The sequence below is a fragment of the Meles meles genome, chromosome 5 (assembly GCF_922984935.1).
Source record: "Meles meles chromosome 5, mMelMel3.1 paternal haplotype, whole genome shotgun sequence".
In the NCBI taxonomy this organism is placed as follows: domain Eukaryota; kingdom Metazoa; phylum Chordata; class Mammalia; order Carnivora; family Mustelidae; genus Meles; species Meles meles.
Window position 1 is genome coordinate 121,015,510 of NC_060070.1, and position 21,480 is coordinate 121,036,989.

A 21,480-nucleotide genomic window follows, 5' to 3' on the forward strand; every position below is an offset into this window, starting at 1 on the left:
GCTGGCAGGGGTCGTTAACCACGCCCCCTCTTGAACAGATGTGGAAACTGAGGCTCAGAGAGGCAAAGGCGAAGCAATGTGCTAGGGGATGTGCTGGGGAGAGACCTGGGGCACGGACTCTTGACCCCCCATCCTGGCTGCCCCCTCCCCCCCAGTGTGGGGATGGTGTGGACAAAGGGCAGCAGCCGGCAATGAAAGCCGAGCGCATGGGAGGTGTGGTGAAGGGCTGTGTGAGAGCACCCAGGGGCTGAAGTCAAGATAGCCGTGGGTTCAGGTCCTGCTTTGCCACTTGCTCTAATTTTATATCCGTGTTTGTCTGGGCCTCCGTTTTCCCTTCTGAAAAATGAAGGTAATCAATAGCATTCGCTTCATGGGGTTATTGTGTGAGGATTAAATGAGATAATCCCCGTGAAGTGCTCCGCACGGACTAGGTACTCATTAAGGCACAACTACCACCAACACCTGAGCATCCTCTCACCTGCTGCCCTTCCCTCCATGTCCAGAGCTTGCGCAGCAACGCACGTTGGCCCCCTGGGGTGCCGCAGCCACTCTGGGCTGGTCCCGAGCCCTCCTCACCCCTCAGTAACTCGAGTGTGGCTCAGTGCCGCCTAGCTCCCTGGCTCGTGGGCAGTTGTGGCACAGAGAAAGCCCAGCTTTGGCATCAGATGGGCCTGGGTGACTCCGGGTCTGCTCCCCAGCCCCCTGAGCCTCCTGTAAATGGGGCTAAGGCTTCCTATCTTGGGGCTGTGGTGAGAATCAACAAAAGGAGAGTCCGTATCAGCTAACTGCACCCAATGTACTTGTGAGACGTGTCATCATGACTCCTAGCATCTTGGACAGCTGCTCCCTTTCTAAGATTTAACATCTTTCCTCCCATATGAGCCTCAAAGTAAGGCTTAACAGAGCCCAGGCTCTCACTGCTGTGACCGTTTGACAGATGAGAAGATGGAGGCTCACAGGGGAGGCGACTGGCCTACGGTCACACAGCGAGGCGGTGGGCGGACAGTGTGGCAGCCTGTTTCCTCGCCTCTGATAACTTGGGCTTTGAGCCCTTCTTGGGAAAATGGGTGCAGGCGCTGTGGCCCCAGGAGCTCCACCAGACTCCTGGCCCTTCCTCTCTAGGCCTCTGGGCTCCTCCATTCCCTGGCCTCCCCCAATGTGTATTACTGTTGACAAGGTGAAGGAATTAGCATGTAAAACCTGCAAAAGTGAGTGTAATTTATTGATCTACATTTTGCTTATGAAATAGGACTGATTTGAGGATCGTATTTGTTCTCGCCCTTGTGCGCTTCCCGCCCTCTCCACCCCCCCCCCACAGCCACGCCCCAGCCTGTGCTCTTATCTGCGGCAATTCCTCCAAGCCTGCCTCTGAACCCTTCCTTTGTCAGCCCGCCCAGGCCCTCCACTTCTCCAGCCTCAGTACCTTATCGGGACCACATTTTTTCCTGGGTTCCTAAGAAAACATATGATGTTTAAAAGGGTGAGACACGGGACTGAATAAAGCACTTTCTGGGGAAATGTTTGTTCAAAGGCCTGTTGCCTGCCTGCCTCTCTCTGGTTCTCTCCTGGAAAACATAATTCAGAACAGTCCTGGAAATTAATCCAAGTGTCCGCGTGCTCTCCCGATAAGAGGCCGGGTGGGCCCCAGGGATGGGGAGACAGAGATGGCTGTGGGCCAGCCCCACGTGATAGCCTTCTAGGGTGCTGCTGGGAAATCAGGAGAGTCCAGAGGGGTGGGGACAGGGCTCAGCAGGCCCCAGGTGGTGAGGGACAGTCCGGCTGAGTCCTGGGGAGGGAGGAAGGAGAACTCCGAGAACCATCTGTGTGTGCCAGGCACCATCTTGCGGGAGGGGGCGCTTACCCAGGCAAAGGTAACTTTTGCGCAGTCTTCTCTGGAAGGGAAGGATGTGAGGGAGCGAGCCTCATTGCGTCTGCTGGAAGATCATTAGGGCTGAGGGAACAGCCAGCGCAGATGCCCTGAGGCAGAGCATGGCTGGTGTTTCAGGGCTCAGCAAGGAGACGGCTGTAACCAGGGGGCCCCCTCAACGCCTCAACGTGAGCAAGGCCAGGATGGGAGTGGCTGGAGATGAGATCAGAGGTGGTGTGTTGGAAATGCTTTGTTAAAAGGCCAAGTGGTGTTGATAATTTTGACAGACTGCCCTGAGCTGAGCTGTAAGGGCCGTTTTATTAGCACCTGGCAGAGGCTCCCATAGGGAGACTGCTATGTGAATTTTGCATGAAGAGGGGAGATCTGTTATTTCTCCCGTCTCCTGCTTACCTTCAACACCCCAGTCCTTCTTGCTGCAAGGTGGTATGAGTTCTCACCAGGCTGTTTCCCCCATTATGATTCCAGGAGGGAAGAGGCCACTTGTGACTGTGGGGCCGTGTCACCCCATGTGTGGTGGGAGATGGATAACGGTCCTGGCGAGGGGCCCCGTCCTGGCCAGCGGGGTTCCCAGTGACCATGGAGCTGCTCACACATCCCGGCTCTGCCCGGGCCCTCAGGAAGGGAAGCCGGGACTAGGAGCCCACTTTCTGGCAGCCTTGGGTGGGGTTGGTGATCCTAATTAAAAGCTTGGATCCAAAAGGCTTGATGATGGAATTTCTAATTAAATCAATTTCATCTCGTCTGGGAGGCAGAGGTTTGCATATGATAACCATGAAATTAATAATTATGTTTAGAAATTAGCTGTTGCTCAAAGCAGAGCCATTTACACAACCCTCTGGGGCCCCTGGCCCCCACCGCTGCCTGATCCTTTGTGTTGGAGACAGATGGGCCACTTCAGCCCAGCCTGTGACAGCCAGGAGTGAGTGGGGAGCTGAGCGCTCAGAGAGAGTAGGGCTGGCCTTTGGATTCTGTGTGTGCACATGGCTGGTCACGTGTGTGTGCGTGAGTGTGTGTGTGAGCGTGCACATATATGTGCAGGCCTACTGTTACAAGGTGGAGGCTGGGGTTCTACGCGACAGTAACCTGGGCTCTGGAGGATGTCCCCCTGGGTTCAAATCCTGCCTCGGCCACTTGCTAGCCGTGTAGCCTTGGACAAGTTTCTTAACCTCCCCTCAGTTTTGGGGAAATGGGAAGAATAAGAGGGTCCAGTTTATATAGTTATTGTGAGATCAAAGGGGTGAAGGCATTTGTAACCTCGCACGTAGTAAGCACCCAATAAATGCTAGTTTTCTTTTCTTTTTTAAAGATCTTATTTATTTGAGGGTGGGGGGAGAAAGAGAGAGAGAGAGCATGAGTGGGGCGAGGGGCAGAGCCACAGGGAGAAGCAGACTCTCTGCTGAGCAGGGAACCCAATGAGGGGCTCGATCCCAGGACCCCAGGATCATGACCTGAGCCGAAGGCAGACGCTTAACCGACTGAGCCACCCAGGTGCCCCTGAATACTATTTTGCTAGTTTTCATGGTGATAATGACTGTATGCGTGTGTGTGTGTGTGTGAATGTAATTCATTTCAGCCCAAATCAGTGTGTGCTGAGTGTGAACCCAGTATCTCCAGGCTAGTGAGGTGAAGATAAGGAAGGCTGTTTCCGGGCGTCCTGTAGCCAGAGCATGAGGCTTCTGCTGCTCCGTTAGCATCGGTGAGGCTGTGCTGGGAACAAACCTCCTTCACGTTTCTGGGCTTCAAATACATATACTAGATACTCACCGCCTCACACGTCTGTGTGGCTCAGCTGAGGGCTCTGCTCTCTCCCTCTGCAGGGACCCGGGCTGGTCTGGATCGTTGCTGGTCTTGGTAGCCAAGGGAATGTGTACCCTGTAGGGTCTTATGGCTGCAGGGAAATGCTAAGGCCTCCAAGGAATGGCATTTTCTGCTCCGGCCTTGTTAGCCAGAACGTGTCACACGGCCACAGCCAACCACAAGGGTCTGGGAGTTGAGGTTCACTGCGTGGCGCCAGGAAGGGAGCTGGGCGCAGTGCCGGCAGTTCTAAGGACAACGTTATGTGTGTGTATTTATTTATCCCTCCCACTAGAATGTCTGTTCCATGAAGGTAGGGATTTGTCTCTGCTTGTTCCCCCCCGGGGCTGCAGAGTGTGCGAGGGCTGCGGAAACCGTTATCGAGTGGGCGAATGGATAAATGAACGGATCCCTGGAGCTTCTGAGGAGTGCGGGTGGGCCGGGAGAGTGTGGGAGGGGAAGGCTGGTGGCCCCAGGGGCAGCCGGGGTGCAGGGACTGCAGGGGCCTTGTGGACAAATTTTGCTGTCTTTTTTAATATTTTATTTATTTGACAGAGAGAAATCACAACTAGGCAGAGAGGCAGGCAGAGAGAGAGGAGGAAGCAGGCTCCCCGAGGAGCAGAGAGCCCGATGTGGGGCTCGGTCCCAGGACTCTGGGATCATGACCTGAGCCGAAGGCAGAGGCAAATTTTGCTGTCTTTTAAGATAGCATTTGGCTCCTGGGAAAGTCTGATGTCCCCTTCTCAGTCGCAGTGAAGAAATGTGGCAGGCCACAGTGTGAGAGGAAGGGGGTCTCCAGGCCTGGGGGTGGCAAAGCTAAGGGAGGCTGAGTGCCCCAGGTGCTGAGATGGAGACAGAGACTAGAGACCATGGGCATGGCCCGAGTGGGGGCTGAGTGACTGACTGGACATCTGGGGCTAGAAGTCGGTGGCAGGTCTATGTCTGCAGAGCAGGGTAATGAGATCCAATTAATGAGGGTGACACGAATCCCCAGAGGATCTGTGGGGAAGTGGCCAGTGGCCCCCAGTGTGGGGGGCCCCAGTAGGCATGTGGGGAATGGCCCCCGGCTTGTGGGCTGAGAGGAAGCCCTGGGCCAGGCCTATCCAGGTCTATCCTAGTCCTCCCAAAGACCACCCAGATGCCAGCTCAGCCCCATGCCCAGGGTGCCCCTCCCCACTGCCCCCACTTCCCAGGCCTTGGAAATCCACTTCTCTGTTCTTTGGGGGGGCATCTCCGTGGGGTGTGTGTGTGAGGCTTTGTGGCTGTTCTAAGCAGTAGGGTCACTCTTCTGCTTTTAAACCCCAGGGTCCTTGTCCCAGGTGGGTTTGGACAGGGCTGAGGGTGAGGGGGCTATCCACACCCCTCCATGTGCTGGTCCAACCCCCCTTTAAGTTTCCCCACACCCCACAGGCATATCCCTAGTCTCTCACAGTGAAGGCCCTGCCCAGCTGCTTTGATGCCCCCCCTTGACCCTTGTCCCCCTCTTTGCACCTCTTCAGCCTGTCCAAGCCCTCATCCCACACTGCCAGCCTTTTCTGTCCCTACTTTTCTGTCCCTACTCCCCCGGAAAGCCCCCAGTGAATCTCTTGTTGTCCCAGACCTGGCATGTCAGCCTGGAGGCATGTCTGAGGACCCCCTTTTCTAGCCCCCACCAGGCTAGTTCTCGTTGGTGAGCCCGCGAGACTGTGGGCCCAGCTCTGAGGGAGACACACTCTTCCCCTGCCCCTCCCGAGGCCCCATAGAGGGAGAAAGGGGTGGCCGGCAGCATCTCCTGCTCCTCTGGGCACCGTATGCTGCCACAGAAGCCCCATGGGAGATGGTGTGTGGCTCCGGCGGGGGAGGGGGGCTGGGGCTGGGGCACTGTGTCCCTCAGTCCTGACCGTGCAGGCCAGACTTTTGCAAGCTGGCGTTCCCTCCTCTCACCGGCTCTCTGAACTCCAGTTCCTGCTCGTGAAGCTTTCATGTACCTAAAAGCCTGGCTGCCTTTCATCTGGGAGGAAGAGAGTGGATGCTGAGAACCGGGCAGTCGAAGCCTCGAGCAGCTGGGATCAGAAGGGCGAGGAGCAGGAAGCCAGCCCAGGGTCTGCCTGGCCGGCTGCAGGGTCTCCCCACTTCCCTGGTGAGTGGGGCCACAGCCAGCCAGGTGGGGGTCCCAAGGTCTGCGTGAGACTTGGCTGGGGCTGGTGGCCGAAGGTGGTGGCAGGGTCGGGCTTCAATCTGTGGCCTCCCGGCCTGGCTGGTAGGTGGAGCAGAAGGACCAGAGTCAGCTGGGAGGGTGGGCAGGGTCCCAGGCCCCATTCAGGGATGGTGAACCGAGAGGCAGAGTAGTTCAGTCTCTGCCTTGTTTCTGGTATCTCCTGGCAGTGATACTCAGAGAGCACTTTCATCTCTCTGAGCCAACGTTTTCTCATCTGCAAAATGGGCACAATGGTCCTAGCCTTGCCTCCCTCTCTCCTGTCAATAGCTAGCGTTTGCTGAGGGCCTGCGTGTTTTGAACACTGCATGTATGTGCTAGTGCAGTCTTTTCTTATTTATAGGGCAGGAAATTGAGGCCCAGAGAGGCTGTTTGCTTGCCTAAGTTCACAAAGCTGGATGACAAGGCTCGGTCACTGCAGAGCCCCGGGCAGGCTGGCTGTAGGGTGCCCTGGGAGCTTCAGTGCTGTGCGAAGCATTAGGGAAGAGAACAGAAGGGAAGGTGCTTTTCAACACTAGAGCTCATAGCAAGAGGGTTGGTGTTACTGTGGGGGTAGCCTTGGGGTGTCCATGGTGATGGTCATGGACTCCCAGCTACGTGTCTTGGGTTGCTGTGGACATTGTGGAGGTCAAGGTAGAGGTTTGATCCCTGGCCGTTCTAAACAGCCTTGAATGAAATACCGGCTTTTGGGGAACTGGGCTCTAGGGTGCTGGGCAGGGTGCCTCGCTGCCAGATCACTTCTCCTCTGCTGGGTGGTACAGGATTTGGAGCAGCCCCTCTTGGTGGGGGGGGACCCTTGATTCTGCTAGTCTGGGAGCCAGTGAGCCAGAGCCTGAGCTGGGGACATCCTGGGGCCCACCAGTGTTGCCGTACCTAGTGGGGGATGTGGGGCTGCTGGCCAGGCCTGGGACAGCCTGAGAACAGATTCAGGCTCTAAACACACACTTGTGCACCTGGACACACAGGCATGTAACATTTACACACGGACACGGATATGCGCGGGTCTTTGCATGGGCTGTTCCCTCTGTCTGAAATGCCCTCCCTCAAATACCCACGTGGCTCCCTCCTTCATCAGCTTGAGGTCTTGACGCAGATGTCGCCTGGTTGGACAGACATCCCCTGGGCCCCTCTCTAATGGTCTCCTGCTCTGTTCTTCCTTTTTCTCCTGGACCCTTCGTCCCATCTAACAGCTCGGGATCACCTTTCCATGGCCTGCCTCTGGAGACTGGGAGCCTCACGAGGACAGAGTGTCCCCCTGTCCATTGCCAGCACTCAGAACTATGCCTGGCAGGCTGTCGGTACTCTTACCGGTAGGAGGAGTAAATGAATGAATGGGCCGGGTGCTCACGCGCTTAGAGCATGTGCTCCCGCACGTGCACGCACACACGCGCCGCGCACACACACAGATGCACTTGGCATTCATCTTCATTGCTGCTCAAGCCCGGAAGCAGCTTTTGTCTTTCCCCACGTGGCATGGACCTCCTTGTCACTCCAGAAGCCTGAAAGGGAGAGAGGGGGAGAGAGGGAGAGCGTGAGAGCACATGGTGGGGAGGGAGAGCGCGCATGGGGGTGGGGAGAGATTTCCTCACTTCCTCCCTCTCCCCTACCTCCGTCACTTGGGTGAAGTTCTGCTGGGTGCCAGCTCCAGACACAGTGTTTCACTCTGGGATACCCCTTCTGGGGATGCAGTGGGTGTTTCTTTGCGTCCCCACAAGTGGCCTTGCCTAGCACGATCGGGGCACCTCAGAATGCCTGCTGACTTGGCAGATAGGCCAGACTTCCTCATACCAGGATGACATGCCTTGTGCCCCTGAAGCGGCCTCACTCGGTGCTGTGGAAGGTCTGAGCAGACTCTCTGGAGCTCAGGGAGGGCTGCCTGGAGGAGGTGACGTGGGCTCTGTGGGCAGAGGAAGCCAGGCAGCTGGACCGAGAGTAGGCCAGCTGCGGTTGGTCAGGTGCCGCTGGAATCTGGGTTCTGGCTGATGCTGCGTAGGCATTGGCATGGGTGTGGCTGTCCCCTCCTCTGTCACGCGGCTGTCATCAGAGGAGAGGACTTCTCTGAGGAGAATGTTAATCAAGCACCTCTCCCGCTCCAGCTGGGCTGCAATGAGATTGCTGAGGAGACCTCAGAGGCCCGTGGGGTCGGCTTGTCCCAGTCACCCTGTGCAGGGCATCCCAGGGTAGGCCCTGTCTCCCCCTACCCCTGCAGGCCTGGGTGGGGCCAGGAGGGAGGAGGGCCTTGAAGGGCCTGCTGGGCCAGCATTCCAGAAGGAGGCCCCCCCATCCCTGGGAGCACGCTGGGAGAGAGCCTGCAGAGGGGCTGGGAGGTTGGGGATAGAAGGCTAAGGGAGGTATGGCGGGAGGGATTATAACTCACCTCTGAGCTAACCTTTCAAGGGCTTACTCCCTGCCAGCACTTCATGAAAATTCCCTCATATGACCCTCACAACTGTATGAGACAGGGATTGTGATTATTTCCATTTTGCAGCTGAGAAAACTGAGGTCTGGAGAGGAGAAGTAACTTGCTGGAGGCTTCCCAGCTGATGGGTGGCTGAGCCGGGGTTTGAACCTGAGCAGTTGAGCTCTCAAATCACTGCTGGAGAAACGACCGTTCTGGGAAGCTCGGAGGGCCCGAAGCTGAGGAGGAGCCTGCGAGGGGCCCAGGGAGGTGGGGCTGGGAGGGGATGCTTCAGGAGGTTGTCTCCTCCCTCTCAGCCACCTCAGGGCTGGGTCCCTGTTCTAGGGTCTCGGGAATTATTGGGGTTAGAGCAAGGGGCCCTCCTGGGCTCCTGAAAGCCAAGGCGGGGCACCCCTGCAGACTGACCTGTTTACCCTGTGGGAACCCCATGCTTGGCCCTCCCGCCCTTTGTGGGAATGGGGGCAGGCAGTGGGGCGGGGGCCTGGGTCCTGATATCTGGACATCTGTGTGTCCGTGTGCCGTCCCGGTCCATGCAGAGTGCCTGAACTGGAGGAGAGGTGGGGAGGTGGCTTGGAGGGAAGAATGAGGGGTGATGAGTGAGAAGTCTCCTGCGCGAGGGGGCCCTGAGACTTCCCTGGGCTTCCTGTCCCTTCTGTTGCATGCGGTCCCTTTTGACTCCAGAGCCGTATTGGGAGAAAACATCAGAAGCAGGAGACAAGCTTCTTCTCATTAGGAAAAGTGCGGGTCCCTGGGCGTGCGATGAGCTCTCCTTGCTGAAGACCAGACACAGAGGGAAGCGGACAACTGGGACCTGCTGGGAAGGCAGACTGGAAGGGCCGCTCCCAGCCCCGCCCTCTCCACCACCTGCTCTCTCTCCAGCTCCTCTGTTCAGAGGCATGCCCCGGGGGGTGCTGTCGATTTTGTTTTGTTTTATTGTTTAAAATGTGTTAAATCGGGACCTTTTAGGTGCGTGCAAAGCAAATGGGGTGGTGAGCCCCCAAGTATGCGGGACTCAGAGCTGTCCGCTCCTGGCCATCGTCATTTCTTCTGTGCCCTCCCGCTGTGATGCTTTTGAAGCGAACCCCAGACCTCATCATAGCACCACCCCGCTCCGTGTTTCAGTACCGATCCAAAGCAGCAGGTCTCCACTGGTGATGGTTCTGCACCCTGGGGTGTCCTTGGCAATGTCTGGAGACATTTTTGGTTGTCGTGACTGGGGGAGGGGTATGCTCTCGGCATCTAGTGGGTAGGGGAATGGGGTGCTGCTAAGCATCCTTCAGTGCCCAGAACAGAATCATACCCCCAAAGTGTTAATAGTGCCCAGGAAGAGAGATGTTGCTCTGAATGACAGACCCTTAAACAACCAACCTCTACAACCCTGGTACCCCTTGGCAGACCCTAGAAATAGCGATTCTCCTGAAATTAACCTGAAGCTGTTCTAGAGGGCGCTGTGTTCGTGCTCAGCGCTCTCCACAGCAGAGGGCCGGCTGGTTTTGGGGGATCATTGACGCAGGTAGGAGAGGGGATGAAAGCAGGTGCTCGGGAAGATTACAGTGTGATTTATTTCCCAAGCAGGTAGTATGTTTGCCTGATTCTGCATGCAAGAACACACAAAGGGTGTCAGGGGAAGGGTCTCCCTGTTCCTGCCTCCAAGCCACCTGGTTCCCTGTCCAGAGGCTGTTCCATTTCAGAGGGGGGAAAAGCCCATCCTGCCCCCTCCCACAATAGGCTTTGTTCCTGCTGTGGGTCTCGGAGAACTGTCTAGAGCTGGGCATGAAAAACCTCCAGGATCTTTTTCACGGCTGAATAGTATTCCTTGAGGGGCTGTGGTTTCTTTTACTGGATTATTTCCAAAGGTTTGCTCTTACAGACAGTGCCACGGTGGTCATATACCTGCTTAAAAGGACCACGAGTGTTACAGTGAGAGGGTTTGGGGGTTCCCTGCAGTTGCTCAGCCAATCCGGACAAGCCATCATCTGTTTTCCCACATCCTTCCCTTTCTCCTGAGTAAGTTCAGTAAGGGAAGCAGTGAGGGGCCTGCTGGGGCCCACCTTGGGGGACCATCGGGGGGGGCAAGCTCATGGGCATCCTTGGTGGAAGGTGGACCCCTGCTGTCCCTGGGGATGGGGCCAGGTGGCAACCACTTGTTCAGGGTGCACCCCAAATCCTGTTGCCCCCCCAAACATTTCCCACCTTCAGTGGTCACAGATTGGCCAGGAGGTTTTTATCCTTCGGTTGGATGTCGGCCACAGGAAGAAGGACAGCTTAAGGGCTTTGCATCTCACCTTTGCATGGAGAGGGCCCAGGGGACATCTGTGGGGGCACAAAGGTGCTCCATGGCTGGGAGAGCCAGGCCTGGGGGACAGAGGGCCTGGAGTCTGCCATGGAGACCTGTCTGGACCCTGGGTCCCAGGCTCTGGACAGAGGGACTCCCCAGGGGCCCTGCCCTTTCTGTCCTCCTATGATTCCCTCCTCAGTGTGGCCAGGACTGTGGAATAACGGCAGGGACCTTGTCTCCTGAGCTGGGCAGGATGATGGAGCTGTGGGGACAGAGTCTGCTGGGTGGTGACGTGAGGGGCTTCCTGGGAGAGGGCGATGGGCCGAATGACCTCTCAGTGCCCCTCTTGACACCCTCACCCACCCCAGCCCTGGGATAAATTATGTTGTCCACCTAGGGATTTTTCTTTGCTGGGATCTTCTAGCTCTTTGTATGAATGGAGGCACCCAGAGGCTCTGGTGTGCGCGCAGTGCGTGTGTGTTTTGGAGAAAACCAGCCACGGGATCCAGGTGAGGCTGGTTGGGATATTTTTCTGGAAGAGGAGGGCTTGAGGGCTGCTGCATCAGTCACTTCTCATCCTGATGCCAGTCTTACTCTGGGTGGGGATGGGGAGGACACGGGGAGGCTGGGTGGTGGGGGGAGCTGAGAGGAGGTGGGAGGCCTTGGGACTCTGAGCTGGAGCCAGGGGAAGGCCACCCAGCCATGTGCTTACACTCTCTGGGCCTCAGTGTCCTCCCCTGTCAGGGGGGCTAGGACCCACCCAGCCCACACCCCAGGGTCTCCCCAGGACAAGAAGGGCTGGGGCAGTCCCGAGGCTGTGGGGATGGGAAGAAGATTGGTGCTCAGTGGTGTGGTGCTGGCTGAGCATGTGGGGGTACCAGCCGCCCCCATCAGCGGCCCCTCTCGCCCCCAGATCCCCCAGATCAGCTACGCCTCCACAGCCCCCGACCTGAGTGACAACAGCCGCTACGACTTCTTCTCCCGCGTGGTGCCCTCGGACACGTACCAGGCCCAGGCCATGGTGGACATCGTCCGCGCCCTCAAGTGGAACTACGTGTCCACGCTGGCCTCGGAGGGCAGCTATGGTGAGAGCGGCGTGGAGGCCTTCATCCAGAAGTCCCGGGAGGATGGTGAGTCATGCTTGGGAACGGGGGATGGCAGGGCACAGTGGCCCAGTGCTGCCTGAGAGGCCCTCTGGGTCCTGCCGTGGGCTCTGTCTGCCTTGGGCCACTCCCCTCGCAGACCTTCGCCTGTCTCCTGGGCCCTGGAGAGCTGTCCATGGTCTTACCAGCCGGCTAGGGAACCCCTAGGGCTAGGGTAGTGGATGAGGGACTATTGATTCTCCTGGTGTGGGATCCAGCAGAAAGGCTGCTGTTCTCAGGCAGAGGGAGGATGGGATGGGGCGGAGGTGGTCTTGTTTAGGAAGGGTCTCAGGGACCCAGGAGATGGGGGCTCAGCCAGCAGGTTCTTGGGGCCACAGTTGTATGAGGAGTGGAGCTGTATGGCGGGAGTGAGAGACTGGGGCGGGCTGGGCTGTGCTGGTTCCTTGTGGCTTCGGGGAAGTCGGTGCCGACTTGCTCTTGCCACAAGCCACCTTTCCCCCTTAAGCTCCCTGCATTCCCTTAATTGTCCTCAAAAGCTCCAGGGATAAAGATTTAGATAACGGCAAGCAAGAGGCTGGCAAAGCATGGGTTAAACCTTTGGGCATCCTGAAGCCTGGCCCCCTGAGAGGGTCAGTTCTGTGGCCTGTCCTGCTGAGGAGGGCGGCCTGCAGGGGACCTTGGCCGTGGGCGTCCAGTGCAGCAGTCAGGCCCTGGGTCTGGGCCTCCACCTGGGTCCGGGTGCACCTTGCCAAGCAGGCCAGCTCCTTGAGGGTGGAGTGTTGGGTGGGGGGAAGCAGACAGCCTCTTCCCCTCCTGATAGGCCCAGCTCCCGGCAGAGGGGCCCAGGCCTCTCCCAAGGCTCGATCTTTAAAGAGCTCACCGTGGCGCCCTCGACCTTGGAGGACGGCATCTGTATATTTATACCCGCAGAACCCCGGGACTCTAATTGCTTTTCCTAAGGACCACAGAGCATCCAGAGCCTGGCGTTGGTAACACCCTGTGGGCATAATCCTGTTATAAATCTCAGATAAGCCCCTTTAATTGTAGAGCTAGAGCAGCTCAGGGGCCGGCAACCTGGTGGAGAGGATGGAAGTGGGGCGGCGCTGACCGGTGGCTGGGCTCCAGGCCACTCCCCATGCTGGCAGCTGGCCAGGCAGAGGGGAGCAGGGGCTGGATGGGCCCCCACTCCTGCCTCCAGGCAGGGGGGTCATACTGCAGCTTCCCAGGGTCCCCTGGCCGTGTCAGACCCCCAGGGACGCAGCCCCCTCCCGCTGGCTGCCCAGGTGTCCTGTACTGCTTTGCTCCGACAGGACATGGGGACCTCTTTCTGGCCTGGCCCCACCCACCCTGCCCTGCCAGTTCCCATCCTCAACGGCTGGCATCCTTTCCCAAACAAGCCCACCGCCTTTCGGTTTCAGGTGCAATCTTTACAGGATTTGCGGACAAAGGTGCTAGAGGGAGGGACAGAAAGTCTAGAATTGTAGTGTTCAGTGGTAGTCAGTCCCGGCCACAAGGGACCTAGAAGCCCCTCCCAGTGCTTATGTAGCTCTTCCTAGGTGCCTCGCACTGGCTGAGCACACGTTTGACACCTGATGTCCTGGGTAAACCTCCCTACCCACTGAGGTAGACTTGCCCGTTTTACAGGGGAAGAGGCTGAGGCACAGAGAGGCCAATAATAACCAGCCCCAGGTCATACAAATAAAGAGGTAGAGAAGGGATTTGAACCCAGGCTGTCTGGCTTCAGGACTAGAGGTCATAACAGCTTTTATAGTCATCACTCCAGCTTCTGCCGCCATTTCCCACAGATGGGGGCATGACAGACAGACAGACAGACAGACATAGCCTGGAGGGACACTTGCTGATGTGTTAAGAGCAGGAGAGGTATGGGATTGGGGTGAGGTCTAGGTATTGCATTTTTTAAAATTTTTATTTATTTGTTAGAGAGAAGGCGGGGCACAAGTTGGGGGAGGAGCAGAGGCTGAGGGAGAGGGAGAAGCAGGCTCCCCACTGAGCAGGTTGCCTGACATGGGGCTCGATCCCAGGACCCTGGGATCATGACCTGAGCTGAAGGCAGATGCTTAGCCACCTGAGCCACCCAGGCGTCCCTAGGTACTGCATTTTGGCCGAAACTCAGACTATTGTTTGAATTTTCTACAAGCATCTAGAAGGTATTTGGTGGTCAGAAAATATATCATCTACTCAAGACTTTTAGAAAGGAATTCTAGAAAAAGAAAACTAGCTTTGCTCCCGGGGCCCGGCACTGGTGTCCCTCCCAGTGCCCCCTGCCCTCTGCGCCCCATCCCATTGCCCACGGCCTAACCTCCCACGTCTTTAGAACGTCCTCCTGGCTCCCCTTTCAGCCCCAAGACCCTGGCTGGGCCTGCCTTCATGTAAGGGCCGCTAGGTCTCCCTACTCACCTGCTAAATGAAATTTGATTTGGAGGAATGTCTTTACGTGGGTGAAAAGAAAAGGAGAGAGAAAGCGGTGCTCCAGCTGGACAAATTGAAATCAGAATTGAGCGGCCTGTAGAAAAAGGCTGCTGTACCTTGTAGCCTAATCCCTGTGAAAGATTAAAGATGTCTTTGGACGTATATGGTATTGATTCGTCCTCTGAAGTATAAATCATCTGTGAGTTGCCCAGAGGAGTGCCAGGCAGCGGAGTGGAGGGGAGGGCATGCTTGCCAGACTGAGGATGTACATCAGAGGCGAGGGGAGAGGTTGGCCAGCGAGTCCTGGGTGCCTGCCTGCTCTGTGGGCTTGGGGTCCTGCAGGGGAGCACCATTGTGTCCATCTTATGGATGAAGAAACTGAGGCCAGAGACAGTAGGTGATTTCCCCAAGGGTATATAAGCAGGATATACAGGACCTCTGTCCTCTGGGTGGGGAGCTCTTGCCTAGCACCTAGTGTGGGTTGGGCCGTTGGCACAGGGCTTAAAGGAAGCCCTGGCCCTGCGTTTCCCAGGCCCCATCAGTGCTGTTCTCTCCCACCCTAATCATTCAGTCATATGGCTCATTCCCCAGGCTGCCTTGTGGTCCTTGACTGAGCCCTGTCCTGTGCCAGGCACCCTCCATGCACTATTGTGAATCCTAGAGACAATGCTATAGATCCGGTGTGTCTGTTCCCATTTCACAGAGGGGAACACTGAGGCTCCAGGGGGTGAGGTGGCTTGCCCAGGTTCACACAGCGAGGTGTTGCGGCAGAACTTGGAGCCAGGCTCTGTGTCTCCCCACTGCCCAAATCACAGAGGTGGCAGTGTGTGGTTAACAGGCCGCTTCTGGAAGACAGATCTGGGCTCTGGCTCGGCGGCCTCTTGGCTCTGAGAGCCTGGGACAGTCACTCCGCTGCTCAGGTTTGGTTTGCTTACCGGTGAAATGAGGATAAACCTGGTTGCTGCCAGAACAGAATGTGCTTCTGGCCCACGGCTGTGGGAGCTCAGGAACACACACCAGAGGGTTCTTATCAGGGATCGGGGTGCACGAGTTCCAGCTCTCCCCGTCCCCGTTGCCTGGCCACTCCTAGGAAGACCCTGGGGAGAGCTGGAGATCAGGCTGGGTGCTAACGGAAGCTGTAGGTCACGTTCAGGGACTAGGCTAGGGACAAAGCCTCAGGAGTCCAGGGCCAGCCTGGTTCTCACAGGACACTTGGTCCTGCAGCATCAGGGCGGTGAGGTGAGCTCCAAAGGCAGTGAGTGTGGGACCTGTGTGGGGGTGAGGGGTACACGTATGTGATTTTCTGGACACATGACTGGTGGGCCTGCCTGGGTAGCGGCGTCTGTGGACAGGCCTGTGTGCGCATGCGTGCTCGCATGAGGCGTCTGGTGCCTTTCCCTGTCTTTGAACGCCAGGACTCCCTCCTCCTTGCCAGGCAGCTGGGATTAGGCATGCAGAGCAGGCCCTGCCTGGGCTCCGGAGATAATGCTAGTGAGTCACCCCAGGAAGGAGGAACAGGCCTGAGGGGGTGGTACCCATGTGGCCCTGTCCTCAGTGCCTCCCTCCACCATCCTGGGCCCTTCAGGGTTGGGGTCTGGGGTATATAAACTTCTACACCCCCGCAGCCTCTCTCTGGCTCTGGGGCCCCACGTGAGCCTCAGTTTACTTCCCATAGTGCTCCATTTTATGGATAAGGAAAAGGAAGGCTCAGGGAAGTTAAGGGATCTGCTGAAGGTCAAACAGAAGTGCTGAGTAGCAGCCCGGGCCTCCTGTGTGGGTGAGGGAAGAATGGATGATATTAGTAGGTAATACTGACGGAGTCCTTCCATGGACCAGCTCTAGTTTTATGTATCTCATACATGTTAACTCATTTAGCCTTCAAGACAGCCTCATTCTACGAATGGCAATACTGAGGATCAGAGAGGTTAGGCAACTCCTCTGAGGTCACACAGCTGGAAAAGAGCAAGAGTGGAATTTGAATCCAGTAGATGGTATCTTCACCTCTGGTACATGTGACAGGAAGGACACAGGCCAGCTCCTGGCAGGCGCCTCTCCCGGGGGTCACCTGGGGGCTTTGGTTCTGGTTCTCTCTGGTGAGTGATTCCAGCACCCTGGGCATATCTGGGCCTGTGCTCCTAGGGTGGGAACAAGATGGCCTGCCCTGCGTGATGACAGGGCAGGAAGGGGCGGGGGTGGATGGGTCAGGTCTGTTCCTTGGAGGACGTCCTGTCCCTTGCACAGTGAGAAGTTCCAGAGTCTCATCTCCCCGCTGTGTCCCCGTGTCCCCTATTGATATTCCGGAGACACTGGTGAGTCAAGCTGTTGCTGGTCTGACCTCCAGCTCCCCTCCTGCGGTGGAGTGTCAGACCTGCATTTAGATGGCTCCTGTCAGCAAGGGCGCGACTAGCGGGGCTGTCTTAAGGCTGGGGTGCTTCCTCATCCCACTGCTGTGACATCTTTGGACTCATCTTCTCCAGGTGTAAAGGGAACACTCACTTCCTGGAGGCGCCAAGGAGATGGGAGAAGAGCTTGGCCAGCTGGAAAGATTTGTGGCCCCGGGGCTGGAAGTGTTGGCACTGCTCATGTAGCTGGGAAACCAGAAAGGACAGGTTTGCCCCAGCGTGCCCTCAGGATCCAGAGACCCCTTACGGGTGGACAGAATGCCCGCTTCCCTTCCCGCTGCCCTTGGCCTTTTCTCCTCCTTCTCCCATCCATCTCTCTACCTGCCTCCTCACTTCTCCTCTAACACTCTGGGCATCAGCCCACCTCTGGGCCTTTGCACTGGCTGGTCCCTCGGCCTGGAATTGTCTTTCCCTATCTATGTAGCCTACATGCTCAGTACATTCAGGTGTCTTCCCAGCTGTCCCAGTTGTCTTCAGAGGCCTTTCTGGGACCACAGTATTGAAGACAGCCCCTTCTCTGGCCTGTTACTCTCCTGTCCCTGTTGCTGGCTCTGTCTTTCTTGTAGCACTTGACAAGTAAATTCAGATTTGTTTATGGTGCATGAGGGCAGAGGGTTTTTTGCCCATTTTGCTTTCAGCTGCATCACTAACACCGTCCCTGGCTCATAGTAGCCGCCTAGTAAACGTCTGGGGAATGGCTGACCGATAACAAAACCCAGCTCCCGGCTACTTACTTCTTTCGCCCTTCTCCCAGGGGGCCTGAGGTTGTTCTCCCTGCCTGCAGAAGGGCAGACTGAGGATGACAGAGCAGAGGCACCTGGGGTTAGGTCGGGTGGCCCTGGGACCCTGGCTCCCTCCCCCACTGAGCTTCCTGCTGGCCCCGGCCCGCTCCTGACTCTCTGAGGACAGAATTCTTTCCTGGAGGCGGAAGCAGGGATATGAGAGCTCAAGGCTGCTCTGCAGCTGCATCAGGCTGAGATGCAGAGCTCCGCTTCCTCTCATTTCTTGCTGCAGTGCCCAGGGCCTGTCTTGGGGTTCTTCACCCCAAGGGGCTGCCTGCCCTGGAGGCCAGGAAGGGGAAGAGTCTCAGCCTTCCAGACCTGCTTGAGTTTCCCAGCTGGCCCAAGCTTCACAGCCTCCGTCTAGGCAGCCCCATGTGAGGAGAGGAGAGACCCCGGGGGGGCACCGCCGGCTCTTGGTGGGCACGGTGGGTGGGGGTGGGGGATCGGTAAAAACCACCAGACCCCACGCCCTGTCCTGCATGCAGTGGGGGCTCATGGAGTTTGCCTGAGTAATTGAATGGAGGGATGTAATGATGCATCTGTTAAAGTAAGAGCTAGGCTGTAGGGCTGCACGGGGCCTGGCGCAGTGAGACAGGCTTAGACAAGTGAAGAGGAAGGGAAGGGTATGCCAGCTGGGGGAACAGCAGGAAGAAGAGGCTGGAGATAGGAGCGAGTCAGGCAGATGGCCACTGCTGAGGGGCCTGGCTGGTCCTAGTGGTCACAGGACAGGAACCAACATGAGATGGAGCTGAGCAGAGTTTTTTCAAGCCAATCCTGTATTTTAAATTTTTTTGGCAGCTGGGGTCATGTCTGCTGATCCGAGGGAGTGTATTAGCACACACCGTCTCCACCTGCTGTGTCCCACTTGCTCAGGGCCCTGTGGCGGGTCCTCTTTGCCCTTTAGGCTCAGGCCAAGGCCCTGCCTCCCTACAGTCTTCCCTCATCTGCTCTCTCCCGGGCAGAGATGCCACCTGGAGGGAGGCTGACGGTCCCCAGGGCTCACCACATGGGAAGCCTCAAGTTCCCCCACCCCGGTGCCTAGTGAACTTTCCCTGGGCTTTGTCCATAAGGCTCTGGGCCCCCCTGAGGCTGGGGAAGGACAGGGCTCACTTTTTCTCTGTGCTCTTCACCCCCCACCCCCCTTGTACACAGCGGGGCCTTAATAGATGTTTGTACAATGAACACGTGAGCCAACGGATGACCAGCCCTGTGTCCTTGGATCTGTCACTGCCCTTCTGGGGCCTCCTTCTTACCTCTGTTAACAGGTGCAGGAGAGTCAGCTCAGCTCCAGCGTCTAGCTCTGCTCCCTACAGGCTGTGTCCCCACAGTCTATGGCCCTGGACTCCAGGCTTTTTCTCTATAAGGAAAGGCTTTCGGAGAAGTGCTGGAAAAAAAGACAACCCTCAGGACCTAAAGGAATCTGTGTCAAACAGGGATACTTCCGAGTTTGGTCTTTGGGTTCAGGGATGATTGGGGCCAATTGCACAGGGACAGAGGCCGGAGCATGTAATCTTCTCACTCCCAATCAGAAGGAATGTGGTTGGCCCCAAGGGGCCAGGGACTCGGAAGCAGGGAGGGGTCCTGCCGCTGGCTTTAGCTTGGTGTGTATGAGCTTGTAGCATCTTCTCATGGGGAGACCTGTGGACTCTCCCCTCACTGCTTCCTGGAGTCACAGCACTGGGACTGGCAGCCAGGGCCCAGGATGCCCTACCCGCTGGCCATGCATCCTCCAAGGATGCAGAGGGGAAGTGGACCCTGTCTTGCAGCCAGTTGCCATCATTCTAGCTTAGCAACCAGGCCGCCCTGACCTTGAGACGCGTCCTATCTTCCACCGCCTTGGTCTGCCGCCCGTCACTCTACCGTAGGTGGAAACTAAGTGGACCTGGCATGGGCACCCCCTGCTGAGCCATGAGGCCTACCACGCGCCAGTGGGGTCTCCTGGCCGGCGCTTGGAGATTGGCAAGATGCTGGCATCAATGTGACTGCTTGGTGATTGCCAGGTCAATCTTCGTACTGCCGTGAAGATGAACCCCGAGCTTGCCTGGCCCGCCTTGGGGACTTGGCCTGTCCACTCTAATTTCTCTGCCACTCTGGCCTTTGGCAGGGTGCTGACACCTCTTGATTCTGCGTGTCCCCTGGGTTGGGTGTCATTGGGTCACTTTTCCTGCTCTCTCCAGTGTGCCTTTAATGTGCCTACCCTGGTCTATCACGGCGGGGGCTGCGTTCCGTTCTGGGTTTGCCTCCAAGCTGGACGGGAGTGACAGGGAAGAAGACATTAGCCACCCAGCCCTTGTTGCCCTGACTTTGCATGCCTGTCCTCTTGGACAGGAAGCAGCATTTTCTCTCACCAGCTTCCTTTGTGGAACACGTTTGAAGATTTCTTTGAGGTTTTAAAAAAAACCAAACCCTTCCCTTTGTTGGTGGCAGCCCCATTGTGGCTTTGACCTTCTGGACCCTGTCCTCTGGACGCCCCGGTAGGGTGGAGTGGCTGAGAGCCCAGAGGCTGGCTCTGCCCACCAGGAGTTGTACTGTGGTGAGCGGTCCCTTAAGCGTCTCTGGGCCTCAGTTTCCCTCTGGTGAAAGGGGGATATTGATAGTGACCTGCCTTTTTGGTTGCCGGGAACGTGAAGTAAGTGAATCAGTGTAAGGCCTTCTCCATAGTCTGGACCCTGCACGAAACACCAGGCTGCCAAAGGTGTCAGTTGTCGCCATGACTAATCAGAATTGGGGGGGTGGGGGGCCAGTCTAGTTCTGCCTCTGTCTCTGGGTGGTTGTGTAACCCTGGGCTGTTCACTTTCCCTTGTGGAGTGTCAGCTTGATGACCCACATGAGGGTGATGGGTTGGGGACCTCTGAGGTCCTTCACTGTGCATCTCTGCATGCTTCGCTCACCTCTCTTGGCTTTTCTTTTTTTTTTTTTTGGAGATTTTATTTATTTATTTGAGAGAGAGAGTGTGAGCCAGGGGAGGGGCAGAGAAGCAGACTTCCCGTTGAGCATGGAGTGCAACATGGGGCTCGATCCCAGGAACCGGGGGATCATGATCTGAGCTGAAGGCAGATGCCCAACTGACCTAGGTGCCCCTCCCTTGGCTTTTCTATCTGTCCTTGCCATGTGGAAATCCAGGTATCACAGGCCTCCAGCCTCCGGTATGTCTCTTGTTTCTGGGCCCCGACCTGAGCCCACAGAGGAGCCCTGTGCACACTAACCTGACCCATTCTGAGCTCTTTCCCTTTGTTAAAGAGTGAAGCAGTGAAGGCCAGCGACCTTCCCCTGCTCGGATTTGGAAGTTGACCTCCAGGGACCCTCTTCACCTGCTGGCTGACTTGTTCGACTTCAGCCTGTTTTCCTATCTGAGGTGGGGTTCCCTGGATCCCCACTCTGAGCTCCTTGGAGATGTAGCTGAAGCAAGCCCCATGCTGTTCTTTCCCAGCAGCTGGGGAAGGACCCTGGGAGCTCAATGCTTGCTTTCCTCACCACCCTGGGACTTCCTACTTCAGGCCCATTTGGGGCCGCTGAGTGTCCTGGGTGAGGTCTCAGACTCACCCTCTACTCCTGTGTGACCTTAGGCAAGCCCCTATTCTTTCCTGAGCCTCCAGGTCTTCATCAGTGAGACCGGGAAGGGGCTGGGTGCCTTCTTCAATGGGCTCGTGCACGTGAACCCACTGAGGGACACTTGTAGCCATTTTTGCTTGTTATTCCGTGTCCTCCAGCCCTCTTCCTAGAGTCTTTGAGCCCCGACAAGCTCTGACTCCAGCACTGGCCCTCAGCAGGACTGGCCTGGGTAAAGACCCCTGAATCATCTTTTTTTTTTTTCCCTTAGGATTTTATTTATTTGTCAGAGGGCGAGAGAGAGCACAAGCAGGGGAGCAGCAGGCAGAGGGAGAAGCAGGCTCCCTGTTGAGCAGGGAACTCAATGTGGGACTTGATCCCAGGACCCCAGGATCATGACCTGGGCCGAAGGCAGATGCTTAACAGACTGAGCCACCCAGGTGTCCCTTTTCTTGTGTTTTAATGTACATATTTCTTGGGGACATCTCATTAACTGTCCTCACAGACGCTGCCAGGCCCTAGCCTCAGTGTCAGCCCCACACAGCCACTCTGAGAAATGTCCCCCCCCTTTTTTAAAATAGAGAGGAGTGTGACTCAGACTGCCCACAGGCTCACCTGGGCCCCCACTGCTTGTCAGTGGC

The 21,480-nt window shown here is 56.9% G+C and overlaps 1 protein-coding gene across 7 annotated transcripts in view; it reads left to right on the forward strand.

The window, feature by feature from the left end:
• The window catches only part of GRM4 (glutamate metabotropic receptor 4), a 117,641-nt gene that overhangs the window by 42,981 nt on the left and 53,180 nt on the right, over window positions 1-21,480 (forward strand). For 4 of the 7 annotated variants that reach the window (XM_046006405.1, XM_046006407.1, XM_046006403.1 and 1 more), the window contains exon 3: window positions 11,487-11,703. The exons of 1 other annotated variant lie outside the window; for it this stretch is intronic. In XM_046006405.1, the coding sequence (XP_045862361.1) occupies window positions 11,487-11,703 (217 nt within the window). Of the gene's footprint in view, window positions 1-7,077; window positions 7,187-10,954; window positions 11,083-11,486; window positions 11,704-21,480 lie in introns of those variants that run through there. 2 more of the 7 variants (XM_046006406.1, XM_046006409.1) reach the window with 2 other exon arrangements.